Source organism: Cervus elaphus, chromosome 11, assembly GCF_910594005.1.
Source record: "Cervus elaphus chromosome 11, mCerEla1.1, whole genome shotgun sequence".
Classification (NCBI taxonomy): domain Eukaryota; kingdom Metazoa; phylum Chordata; class Mammalia; order Artiodactyla; family Cervidae; genus Cervus; species Cervus elaphus.
In genome coordinates, this window is record NC_057825.1 from 93,465,498 (window position 1) to 93,478,405 (window position 12,908).

At 46.4% G+C, this 12,908-nt stretch overlaps 1 protein-coding gene and 1 long non-coding RNA gene across 2 annotated transcripts; one reads left to right on the top strand and one right to left on the bottom strand.

Moving 5' to 3' along the window:
- On the bottom strand, nt 1-10,425 carry C11H2orf49 (chromosome 11 C2orf49 homolog). Its single transcript, XM_043918488.1, has 4 exons — nt 10,221-10,425; nt 8,420-8,586; nt 4,684-5,059; nt 1-2,831 (listed from the first exon to the last, which is right to left on the bottom strand). Exons 1-4 carry the CDS (start codon nt 10,317-10,319, stop codon nt 2,775-2,777), a joined length of 699 nt encoding a protein of 232 aa, XP_043774423.1. The 5' UTR covers nt 10,320-10,425; the 3' UTR covers nt 1-2,774.
- A 148-nt stretch (nt 10,426-10,573) lies between these two features.
- Nucleotides 10,574-12,908, top strand: LOC122703913. The gene is made up of 3 exons (XR_006343653.1): nt 10,574-10,710; nt 11,542-12,420; nt 12,754-12,908. It is a non-coding gene; the product is annotated as an uncharacterized LOC122703913 (long non-coding RNA).

Consider the following 12,908-nt stretch of genomic DNA (forward strand, 5'->3'; position numbering starts at 1 on the left):
TAGTGTTTTTACATTTTATTTTTGTTATGAATGATAGACCTATTCAGTAATTTTACTCTTTTTATTTAAATAAAGATAAGGCTACTTAAAAGACCGTTGACATACAAAAATGTACATTACAAGGTTAAACTCTGTACTGAATTACAAAACAAGCATTTAATAAAAGAGCACACTTAAAACATCATGGCCACTCTGGAGCCTCTAAGGATGACAAGTCCCACAGCATCAGCAGAGGAAGGGTGTTCTGACAGACCTGACTTCACCTACGGGCAGTTTCACTTAATGTAAGTTTTAGAAGGTCAGTGCTATCAAATGAGTCTCTAGCTCAGTTTTCGAATCATCTCTCAAAACTTAAGTTAACCAAAATGCTATTTCAAATAATAATTACAATTCTGAAGAATTTTAATACTAGCAGAGATATATATGATGGCCTCATAGTGGTATTTGCAAAGTGCCTGGTCGTGCCCAAAGCGATTCTGGTGAACTGCCCGTCCTCAGCCACTGGGTGACAGACCCTCTCGGACCCCTGCACCAGCGTCTGTGGTCCTCAAGGAGGACGGGGCTCACCTAGCTCTGGCCCCAGTGATCAGCGGGCCAAGCAGTCCGACTTGCAAATAAATGTAAGCCTGGAGCTCAGGATCTATAGGGTGAAGGAGAAGGAGCAGAGAAGGTAGAACTGTGGGAGAGGAGAGTAAGAAAAAGGAAAACAGGGAGCCAAGAGGGAGAAGCATAGGCGCCCACGTGCCCAGGAAGTAGATGTGCCTACATCGGGAGCCACCTGACTTGACCACCCACCCTCCACTCACTCCATCAAGCCACCAGATGGGCCCACATCACAGAGCGAGGCACCATCCACATAAGTGCTGCTCAGGTCAAGGCCTGGACACAAGCCCGTAAAGCGACCCCTGGGACCACTGTCATCGCCATGGAGCCGTGTCCACTCTGTGCTCAGATGTGGCAAACGTGACCCACAGTACTTGGCTGAGGCTTCTCCACTCTTCAAACTCAGAACAGCTCAAAAATATGCTGCTATATGAGCACTGATGCTGAATGTTTATAATATAAACTTCAATTTGAAGCAACAATGTTACACAGTTCAGCTGTTATTACCAACCTACTCTGTAAGTTAAATATACAAATTAAAAATTAACTTTATTGAGTAACTAAAAATAAGTTTCCACTGACGTAAAACTGTCAAATGGCTAACTCTCTCTTAGTTAAGGAGAGAGAGGCAAATGGGAGCGGACACAGCAGAACATAAAATACAATCTGTCATTCTACCCTAACTCTGCACTTTCACAATCTCCCGTAACACAGTGTACAGGATTATGGTTGTCCTTTAACATACCCAGATGTCAGCCCTGCAGATCACAAAGCGTCTCTAACAATTTACTGTAACGTTAACAACGGACACAGCACTTAGTGCTGATCAGTCTGTCTTACGTGTGCGGATTTCTAGTCGGGATAAAGGCAGAAAGGCTGAAAACTGTAGGGTTAAAATTTGGGTATAGTACCTATCTTCAAGGCTGAATGAATGTTTTGTAAGGCGATTCAAGAGCTAAAATGCTTGTTTTAACAAATCAACAAAGGGATGAACTGCTCTAGGAAGGAAAACTCCAACCTGAGGGTCACTCATACAAGGGAAGAACATGAAGTACCCTTGACCTTGGTCAGAAGCACATGGCAGAAAGCAGACCTGGGAACTCGTGAGCAGGAGGCTAGCGTGTCTCCCCGCCGACTTCTGTTAGAGGACCAGAGTAATGCCACTTCACACACCAGGAAACCTCTGGTGCCTCCGTGGGCACTGCCCACTGCCCCGTGCTGCTCTGAGTGACCCCCCAACTCGGCGGCCCCTCTCCTGCCAACTGCGCATGGCACTGAGCACCCCCTGCTGTCTCCCAGGCTTCCTGGATCCTCAGGCTCTGGCCTTCTACCCCCTCTTCCTATCCCGAGTCTCCTGCCGTCAGGTACCAGCTCCAACAGGATCACTCCCCTGAAGAGCTTAAAGTCAGCTTCACTTGGAAAAGATAATGCTCCCAGGAAGGAGTGATTCCTGGCCAAGAGGGAGGTCAGAGCTGCCATGACTACATGTTAGGAGTGTCCAAGGGCTGGGCAGTCTACTCTCCACAAATCAACTCACAATTAAAGGGAAGAAGGAGCAGTAACAAGCACTGGGTTCCCTTTTGGTTTCTAGGAAGAGAGGCAATGTGAGCGTCGAGGACAGCAGTATTATCTGAATATTCTGAGCAGGTAACTGGCAGCACTACAAACATGCTCTCCATGGGGAACCCTGAAGGGGAGTCTGGCAGTATTCACTAAAATACCGCGATGAACTGCTATATTCTTTAGCTTGGGCAAAGAAATAAAAATCGTGAATTTCTAAAGTATTTGAGTTTAAAAAAACCCTCAAATTTCCCCAAAGACCAAAACAGACAATTGAGCATAATTCTTATAAATCATCAAATGTTTTATACCAGACTTGCAGCTAATTATGTGACTAGGGCCAATATAAATGACTTTACTAAATAAACCACTTGTTTAAAAAGAAATTCCTTCCTAATCAGAGCATGAAAGGCAAGATTCCACCCCCCCTCCCACCACAGGAAGGAAAGGAGGGAGAAAGGGAAAGAAAAGGACTTTATTTTTTTGAACCTAATTTAAACCTCTTAAGAAAATTCCACAATAATCAAGATCTCTGTAAATACTGTCAATATATGCGAACTTGCTTGAAAAACTACAGTTACAGTTATATTTACATTTTTGGAAACTTTCCTTCAGGGCCATGTCACATGCTGTATCTTCCTCTTGGCTTCTGGGGGCTTCAGGTTAATCTGCAAACACAGGAGCAGAAGTCAGTGCACACTGCAGAAATGTCGGCGGACACCCCAAAGGCACCTTTTACAGACCGACCCCTGCCACAGGGACGGTGGCGCGCTGCTGCCACCTGGCGGCAGGAAAGGCCAGCCCTGGTCCTGCGCTTACAGCTGTGGCTCTCTGACGTCTGTCGGACAGACTGGCCCAGGGCACAGACAACACGCCCGGGCTTGGACCTCACCCCAGAGCCAACTCAGCCAGCACCCTCAGGAGGTGCTGGGATGCGACCCTGACCCCAGTGGGGTTTCCTGGAAGCCCCCCCAGGTACACTCAGAGCCAAGAACCAGAGCCACTCCAGGCCTGCTTCCTCCCTGCAGGGCCCACAGCACCCCAACCTCACAGTCTAAGATCTGAGTACAAGATTTAAAAGAAAAGTCACACCTCTGAACGAATAAAAGTTTTCTGAGTAGAAAAATGCTTTCCAAGAGATTGGGGAAAAAAAAAATCCTCAGTGCTCACTGGCTCACTGACCGTAATGTTCAAGGTCCTTCCTCACATGCCCGCATCTCCCCTCCCCCCGCCCCTCAGCAGTGACTGAGGACAGAAGCGGTGTGGCATCACTAGAAATGCATGTGCTGGGGTCAAGCAGACCTGAATTCAACTACAGGCTGGTGCCTACTGACTGGAGCCCTAGGCTAGTTGGTTTAAATTATCAAGGCTTCTTCCTCCTCACCTGTGAAATGGGAACAGCTACTGCACCCACTGCAGGGGGTGGCTGAAAGGAGTCTGAACTGATAAACTGAAACGACAACTGTGGGCTGGTCAGGTCACTGCAGCTCTCTCTCCGGGGTCTGCTATTTAGGTCTCAACTACTCAGAGTCTTGATTGCTTTGACACAGAACATGAAATTGACAACAAAGCCGAAGAATATACAGGAATGCTGTGGACTGAATACCCATGTCCCTCAAACTCCCTGTGCTGAATCTTGGCCCCCAAGGTGGCAGTGCTGGAGGGGGGCCTCTGGGAGGTGGTTATGTCATGAAGGGTATGAGCGCCTGCCCCCATAAAACAGATCCCAGGGAGCACCCTGCCCCTTCTGCCAGGAGAGGGCAGAGAGAGCAGCCGACTCTGAACCAGGAAGTGGGCCCTGACCACACACTGAATCTGCCTTGAGTGTGGACTCCAGTCTCCAGGGCTGTCGGAAACGAATATTTACTGTTGAAGCCACCCAGTCAGTGGTGTCTGTCGTTAATGTTGGTCTGAATGAAATAAGACAAGGAGTAAAAACTATAAAACTGCACATATATATATATATATATATAAAATCTCATAATTAAACTCAAAATACATTCTGGCAACTATACACATCTGCCATTTGAAAAGCAAGCATTCAGACAGTAAGTCTAGTGAAGCCTAACAGAGCAGTCTCCCAAACCACCTCCATCCTCCTAAAGACAGGTGCGTGCGACGGGGTGGGGAAGCAAACCTAAAGACTCTGGTGTGATTTTAAGATAAGTGCAAAACAGACAGACTCAAGCTCAAGGTCAATATCTACACTGCCACTTAATAAATGTGTAACCCTGCACAACGGAGTTAACATTCTGAGTCTTGCTAACACAGGACTACTTCTCTCCTTGAGTTCCAAGAGGACACTTGAGGAAAAGTGCCCAAGAGGCACTGCCTTTACATGTTTTAAGCAGAAATAAACGGAGAGCACTTTAAGACGTCAGCTTATCACGGCTCCCAGGGCCACGCACAGGGAGTGAGATGCAGAAACGCGACGTCTCCTGCTGACGGGCAGGAGAGCGGCGTGGGGCAGGGCGGACCCCAGGCACGCAGCTGGCGCAGGGCCCACCAGGCAGCACCCACCGTGGCCTCGGCCTCCTCCTTGGGGGCAGCTCGCTTTAACTTCACGGGAGTGGCTCCCACCGGCGACGGCGGCGGCGACTTCACAGGGCCCGGAGGACCCTTCCTGTGCCTGAAGTCATGGTCCTGTTTAGTGTCATTATTACTGTGCTCCACTTTATTGTTCACAGGCAAGTTGGAAGACAAAACTAGGGGTGAGACACTTGAAGAGGAATTTGACAATTTTCTAAAGGCATTACTGGTAGCGCTCGCCTGGGGCGGGGGCCTGAGCCGGTCATTATCCCCGTTCTCCGTCTTCTTCACTTTTATGCTTGTACTTGTTGAACTTCCATCAAACACAATGAGAGGTCTTTTCCGCAACCCATCTGCAGGGCTACTCCTGAAATCAGAGAGATGTATTCATGAAAAATACTCTGAATGGCAAACTAGTTCCCTGGAACTCAAAGCTAAAATGATCAAAAAAGATTTGACTAATCTAAGCAGGACTACTGGAAATGAAGTTTTCTATGTTTACCCTAAAAGAAATAACTTTCTGCTGCTTTGAACTTAGCATTATACGAACAAAGCTAGTGGAGGTGACGGAATTCCAGTTGAGCTATTGTCAAATCCTAAAAGATAATGCTGTGAAAGTGCTGCACTCAATATGCCAGCAAATTTGGAAAACTCAGCAATGGCCACAAGACTGGAAAAGATCAGTTTTCATTCCAATCCCAAAGAAAGGCAAAGAATGTTCAAACGACTGCACAGTTGCACTCATTTCACATGCTAGCAAGGTAGTGCTTAAAATCCTTCAAAACAGATTTCAACAGTACATGAACTAAGAACTTCCAGATGTACAAGCTGGATTTAGAAAACGCAGAGGAACCAGAGATCAAATTTCCAACATTCGCTGGATCATAGTGAAAGCAAGGGAATTCCAAAAAACACCTGCTTCATTGACTAAGCTAAAGTCTTTGACTGTGTGGATCACAACAAACTGTGGAAAACTCAAAAAGATCAGAATACCACACCACCTTACCTGTCTCCTAAGAAACCTGTATAAAAGACAAGAAGCAAAAGTTAGAACCGGACATGAAATAATGAGCTGGTTCAAAATTGGGAAAGGAGTACATCAAGGCTGTATATTGTCACCCTGCTTATTTAACTTATATGCAGAGTACAACTTGCGAAATGCCAGGCTGGATGACTCACAAGCTGGAATCAAGATTGCCGGGAGAAATATCAACAACCTCAGATATGCAGATGATACCACTCTAATGGCAGAAACTGAAGAGGAGCTACAGAGCCTCTTGATGAAAGTGAAACAGGAAAATGAAAAAGCTGGCTTAAAACTCAACATTCAAAAAACTAAGATCATGGCATCCAGTCCCATCACTTCATGGCAAAGAGACAGGGAAACAATGGAAACAGTGATACACTATTTTCTTGGGCTTCAAAATCACTATGGATGGTAACTGCAGCCATGAAATTGAAAGACTCTTTCTCCTTGGAAGAAAAGCTATGACAAAGCTAGGCAGCATATTAAAAAGCAGAAACATCACTTTGCCAACAAAGGTCCCTATAGTTGAAGCTATGGTTTTTCCAGTAGTCATGTACCAGTGTGAGAACTGGACCATAAATAAGGCTGAATGCTGAAGAACCAATGCTTTCGAACTGTGATGCTGGATAACTCTTGAGAGTCCCTTGGACAGCAAGGAGATCAAACCAGTCAATCCTAAAAGAAATCAACCCAGGATATTCATTGGAAGGACTGAAGCTTCAATACTTCAGCCACCTCATGTAAAGAACTAACTCACTGGAAAAGACCCTGATGCTGGGAAAGATTGAGGGCATGAGAAAGGGGACAACAGAGGATGAGATGGTTGGATGATATCACTGACTCAATGGACGAGTTTGAGCAAACTCGGGGAGATGGTGAAGGACAGGGAAGCCTGGTGTGCTGCAGTCCATGGACAGAGAGTTGGACACAACTCATTGACTGAACAACAAAAAATTTTAACTTTTAAAAATTACCATCCTGTTGACAGAGTTATTCTGCCCACGTATCACTGATTATTTAGAAAGGCTAACAAACTATAAAACTACACTAAACCACCATACTGACAGCTTACAAACAAGGAATTGACAGGACATCCGACTCCACTCATTAAAAGTCCTTAAAGTTCAGGCATTTCCTAAACTAACTGTAACATTTATATAATTTTAAGTTTATAACTAGCAAGTCTTCACTTTTAGTTTCTGAAAACCGAATTTCCACTCTTATTTGTAAGTATAAATAATAAAAGCATTCATTTGTTCAGTATTAATTAGACCTTAAGTGAAACAAACGTCTGGGGCTGGGGTGGGGGGGCGGTGGACGGGACAACTTTCAATTAAACATGTTGAAAGAACTTAACAACCAGTTATTAGGAAAAACACTTCAGCTTTGCTACTGAGAGTGCTACTAGTGACCAGCAGCATCAGCACCATCTCAGGGGCTTCTAAGAAATATGCTCATCCTAAGCTGTGTTCCAGTCAACATTGAGACTGTACACACACCTGTTCGCCAAAAGATTATACGCAGATGACATGGGTGTTATGTTCTTCCGCTGTTCTCAGAAGTGGGAAATAATCACCCATCAGTCAGGAATCTTTCTTCGTCACTAGAGATTAAAACCACTAACTCAGAGCTGAGGTGCTCCTTATGGAGCCCTCTCATTCCATCTTCTCCCACTGTCTGTAGTGCACTGCCTAGGACAGTGAGGCTCTCAAAAAAATATTCAGCAATTAATCAATAGCACCCACATGTGAGGAAATAGACACAGGAAAATAATTAGGCCATTTAGAGATATTAAGATACTTCGTCCTAACTAACTATGCTAATTAAATGTATAAAAGGAAATTCATCTGCTTGTGGTTTTACGAAAATTTTTCTGGAATTAAAAATTTTCTGGACTTTTCTGGGATTTATGGAAGCAATACAACCATCTCTTTATTTCTATTTTATTCACAGATCTCATGGCCTTATCTGACTCCACTGTTTCCTTCTACTTTAATAAACCTTGTTGGCTCTGCCTCCAAAACACAACCAGACCCAAAATGCTTCTTACCAAGTCCAGTACCTCCCCCAGAATCACCACTGTCTACTGCCAGGATTACAGAACACCACCCTCCCCCAACCTTAAACCACGTCTCAGTATAGCAGCCAGAGTAAACCTCTTAAAATGGGCATCCGACGGTATCATCTCTCTGCTCGAAATCCTGCGACGGCTGCTCATCTCAGAGCAGAGCCAAGGTCCTCCCACACTCACCCCTCTGCACCGCCTTCCCTGCTCAGCCCTGCCTGCCTCCAGGCTGCTCATGGCCATCGTGTGGACACAGCCCTGACCTGGCTCTCATGTTTGGCCCAGAACCTGGCTCACCGTCTACTTTCCACAGGTCTCTCCACTGAAATGTCACTTCTCAGTGAGGCTGTCCCTGGCTACTTCACCCAAAGCTGTCATCCCTCTTCCTCTTCCCATTTCTCCTTCGCATTTACCACAGTGTAGCATGCCCTGTATTTGACTTAACTTTTTTATTGTGTTTCTCCCAATTCAAATATGATCAAGGAGTTCGGTCAGTTTTATTTATGCTACAGCACAATGCCTGATGCTCAATAAACAGTAGCTGAGTATTTTTTTACCTAAATTCACATGGGGAAAAAAAGAAAAGCAAGATTGTTCAGTCATATAAGACAATAACCAGAACTGCAGAAAAGTACCTTTTTGTCTCATTTTTTATCTCGTGTTGTTCTCTCTTCTTTTCCATCATTTTTCCCCATCTATTCCTTGGCAAATCTCTCTGAGGCAGTGGTATTGCATGCTGAACATAAAGGTCAGTGAGACTGTCTTTGTTTACTCTCATGTCATTTTCAACAGTTATGTTCTTCTGTGGAAAAGGAAGCAAAAGTAATTTCAAAACAACAGCCTTCATTTTAACTGCCTATCTAACAGGGTAAGACATGAGTGCTTAAATAACAAGTATAAAACCACTTTCATGTTTGGACACATGCCTAACATCCTATATGCTGCTGCAAGAAGCAGTACTATAGAAAGGCTAAGCTCTTCACGTTATCTTTCCAGCTTCATCTTAAAGACAATGGTCATGTGTCCCCACACACTGTGTGGGTCAGTGTGACCCACACAGGAGGCATAAAGGCCATTTTCAGTAGCAGCATCTTAACCTATGAATGCAACTGAAAACGGGGGACTGTATGGGGAGACAGAAAAAAGAAAGCAAACAATGATAACAGTTACTCCATCCTGTCAGAAAGGTATCTAGAGAGTTACTGTCATGAGCAGATGGGCGGGCTGGAGGTCTCACCCGGGATGTTTTTCCCCAAGTTTCCCTACTTCGGAAACTATATTAAACTGGAGCTAATCACTCAGACCTCAAGGCGATTCTCAAACTGTGATTGCTGGACCAGCTGCAAGAAATTGTTAAAAATGGCACTTTTCAGGCACTTCAAAATTACTGAACCAGAAACTCTGTGCATTGAACCCTGCAATCTGTGTTTTCACACACCCTAGGGTGATTGTGAGGGACCTAAAAAGTTTCACAACCACAGGGAAAATAGGTAATTGATATCTCTAAAAAATTCTAGCCAGGTAGGGGGTGGAGGGTGAGGGGGCCAGGTTTGAGGAAATCAGAGAAAGAAGAGTACTGAGGGGAAAAACAAAAAGAAAACAACAAAACATGCCACTTAAAACCCCCCAAAGTTTTCAGCAATTCTCTACCACTTTAAACAAAACTCATCACTTAAAAAAATTTTTTTTTATTTTATACTGGACGATTAACAATGTTGTGATAGTTTCAGGTGGACAGCAAATGGAAGCAGCTGCACATATACACAGATCCATTCTCCCCCAAACTCCCCTCCCATCCAAGCTGCCGCACAACATTGAACACAGTTCCCGGTGCTCTAGAGTACGACAAAACTCATCACTTTTTTTTTTTTTTGGGTCTTATTTTTCGTCTGCTATCATAAACCACAACAGCTGAAGAAGAGCAAACGCTGCTTTGAGAAGCCAGGAGCCCTGAGTTCTCCGGCTGCACCATCTAACGGCGGTGTGAACACAGAAGTCACTCCACCTGTCTGAGACTCAGTTTCCCCGTCTTTGAACTCGGTGAGTGTGGAGAACGGACGACTTCTCCGATGCCCTCCAGGCCGGCAGCCGGGGACCGCCACCCCTTGTTCCCGTTTTTCCACGACCTTCCCCAGCCCCTCTTGGCAGGCCCCTGATCACACCCAGGCCGTGGGGGTCGTCTGGACTTCCCTTTCCCAACCATCGAAACCCCAAATGAGTATTCCTAACTCCCAGGAGTCCCTGGAACTCTGAGGCCTTCTCTCTCTCGGCAGGTGAGTGCGGAGACCCGGCCGGTCCGCGCGGGGCGGAGAGCGGCTCGACCGGGCGGCTGGCACGGCGGCGGCGGGTGTGTCGGGTGCCGCCGAGGACTACTCGGGGCGAGCTCAAGTCCCAGCGCCTCCCCGAAGCAGGCCCGCCCGCAGCAGCGCGCCGCACCTGCTCCAGGGTGAGGAGAAGGAACTCCTGGGACAGCAACTCCGGGTGCAGCAGCAGCTCCGAATCCGTGCAGCTGCGACCACCCACATCCCCCGCCATCGTCGTCGCCAGGAGACCCCGGCCGGCTACCCACAAGTCTCCCGCGAGCAAGCGTCCCGGAAGTGACGTCACGGCAGGCGCGGCGGCCACGGGTGTGTAGTCACTCTGTGTGTGCCGCGCGTCGCGCTCCGCCTCTCCGGGCAGGCTAGGGTGCTGGGCGGGCTCTAACCGGAGAATATCCCCGGGGGCATAAAGAAGTGAAAGCGCTCCCTGCCGGGGACACTGGCGTTTCCAGTCTGGCAGGAAGAGAGGGAAAGGCGAAGTTCACGAGCCACGATTGGCCGCGCCTGGTCGCGCCTCATATGACGTCAGAGACAGAGACCAATGGGAGTCCAAGGGCAGCCTCGCGGGAAGACGGCAAGGGAGGCCGGTGAAAGTTGGTCTAAATATGGTGAGTAGTGTTTGAGAGCTTCTTGGTTTTGTTTTTTGAGCCTTTTTATTGTTTGTTTCCTAATGTTTCTTCAATATGATGTAAGGCCAGAGGCTTTAATTCTCTGGAACCCAGCGCCTGGCACATAGTAGGCACTCAAGTATTTGTTCCCGAAGTAATACTCGGAATGAACCTACTCACACATGAAACTAAGGGCAGCCGAGAAGTGCCGATGACACAGCCGCACATTTGTTTAGTTTCCCCAGCTCTGAGATGGGAATAACGCCCCTCACAGTGTTGTGAAGATGGAGCCAAAGTAGGACAAATCCCTCCCCTGTTACCTCTAGCTACCTGGAAATGTGGCTTCCGGTTCTTGGGTTTTTTTTTTTTCCCCCCTGTGGTTTTCAGGACTTAACCTGATGTCTCAAGCTCTTCATCAGCAAAAACGTTTTATGGCAGGTAAGACCTGTGCAGTTTTTTTTCCTTCTCGTATTTTCCAGTTTAAAACTAGAAGTACTTCCCTGGTTAAAACTAAATCCTTTCAGATAACTCTTGGTGTCTCTGAAACAAACGTTTCAGGATAGAAGGAGTGTCCCCAGAGCAAAAGAATAAAATCAAGAGTCAGAGAGGAGGAAGTGTTGATAAGGTTTCAGCACTCTCCCCACTCCAGGGGAAGGAGAGACAGGGTCTTTGGTAATGCCTGCCCTCACTCCATCCTAGGAAGAGCCTTAGAGAGAGGAGCCTCTGAAAACAGGTGGTCTGCTGTGTTTAAATCAGTTTCTGATGCAGAAGTAGGGTGGGGGATAATTTGCCTTTTTAACGATTTTGAGGTGATGTTTCGAATGTGTACAGGCAGAAGGGCCACCTGAAAGAGATTTCTGCCACATCGAAGCAAGGAAGTGACAGGCCTGTAAGCCAGGCAGACACCATGATTGGAGGCTTCAAGCCAGGCTTGTCAGCACCTAAACAACAAGACTGAAAACCAAACGCCAGAGTGGACAAAGAGCGCCTCTGAATTCGTGCTGGACCAGAGATGTGAGGACCAGACATCTCCTGCTTCTCCTCGTCCTGGCACCTTACACATTCGCTAACCAGACACAGCCCTGGGGAAGGGCGCTGGTCTTCCATGATAAGATTATTGTCCCTGGCAGCTGAGTGGGCCTTAAAGTAAAAATAAAGTTCAGTTACAGAAAAAAAAATTCCCATTGTTCCACATTTGAGTTTGTAGACTGAAGTTTCATTCCTGCTACAACAGTATCACCTGTATTATGACCTGAAACTGAAGTCGCTCAGTCGGGTCCGACTCTTTGCAACCCCATGGACTGTAGCTTACCACGCTCCTCTGTCCTTGGGATTTTCCAGCCAAGAGTACTGGAGTGGGTTGCCATTTCCTTCTCCAGAGGATCTTCCCAACCCAGGGATTGAAACTAGGTCTCCCGTATAGTAGGCAGACGCTTTACCGTCTGAGCCACCAGGGAAGTCATCTGTATTATATAGTAACCGAAAATGCTCAGGTTTTATTATGAGAATTTCCCCTTCCTCAGAGATCATGAGGTTTTCATTAACATTTTTATTTGGAGCCTGTAGTTGACAAGAACAAAGCTGAGGAAAACCAACAAACACTGTCCTGCTTGGCGTCGTCACCTCACTGGTTATGAGCTCCTCTGGAACAGAGTCCAACACCCCACCCTGACCCCTGCCTCGGCCGTAGTAACACAGTGCTTACGCTTAGTAAGTATTCAGTGTCTACTGAATGAATGAATCATGAACAAGATATATAATGAGAACCTGGGGTGTTGATTTCTCTCATTAGCAGTATAATACTAAGAATTCAGTTGTATCTATTCAATGTTTAATCTTCATTAATCTTTGAGGCCATCTTTTTCACACTCTATAGTATAACTTGTTTAGTATGGACCAAAGGGATATTTAATAAGGATAATAAATGACTTCCCTGGTAGTACAGTGGATGGGAATCTGCCTGCCAATGCAGGGTGCATGGGTTTGATCCTTGGTCTGGAAAGATGCCACATGCTGCAAGCAACTAAAGCCTTTGTTCCACAGCTACTAAGCCCACACTCCAGAGCCTGTGGGATGCAACTACTGAGCCCATGTGCTGCAGTTACTGAAGCCCATGAGCTTAGAGCTGGTGCTCCTCAAGAGAAGCCACCGCAATGAGAAGCTCGCACACCACAACTAGAGAAGAGCCTCTGCTTGCT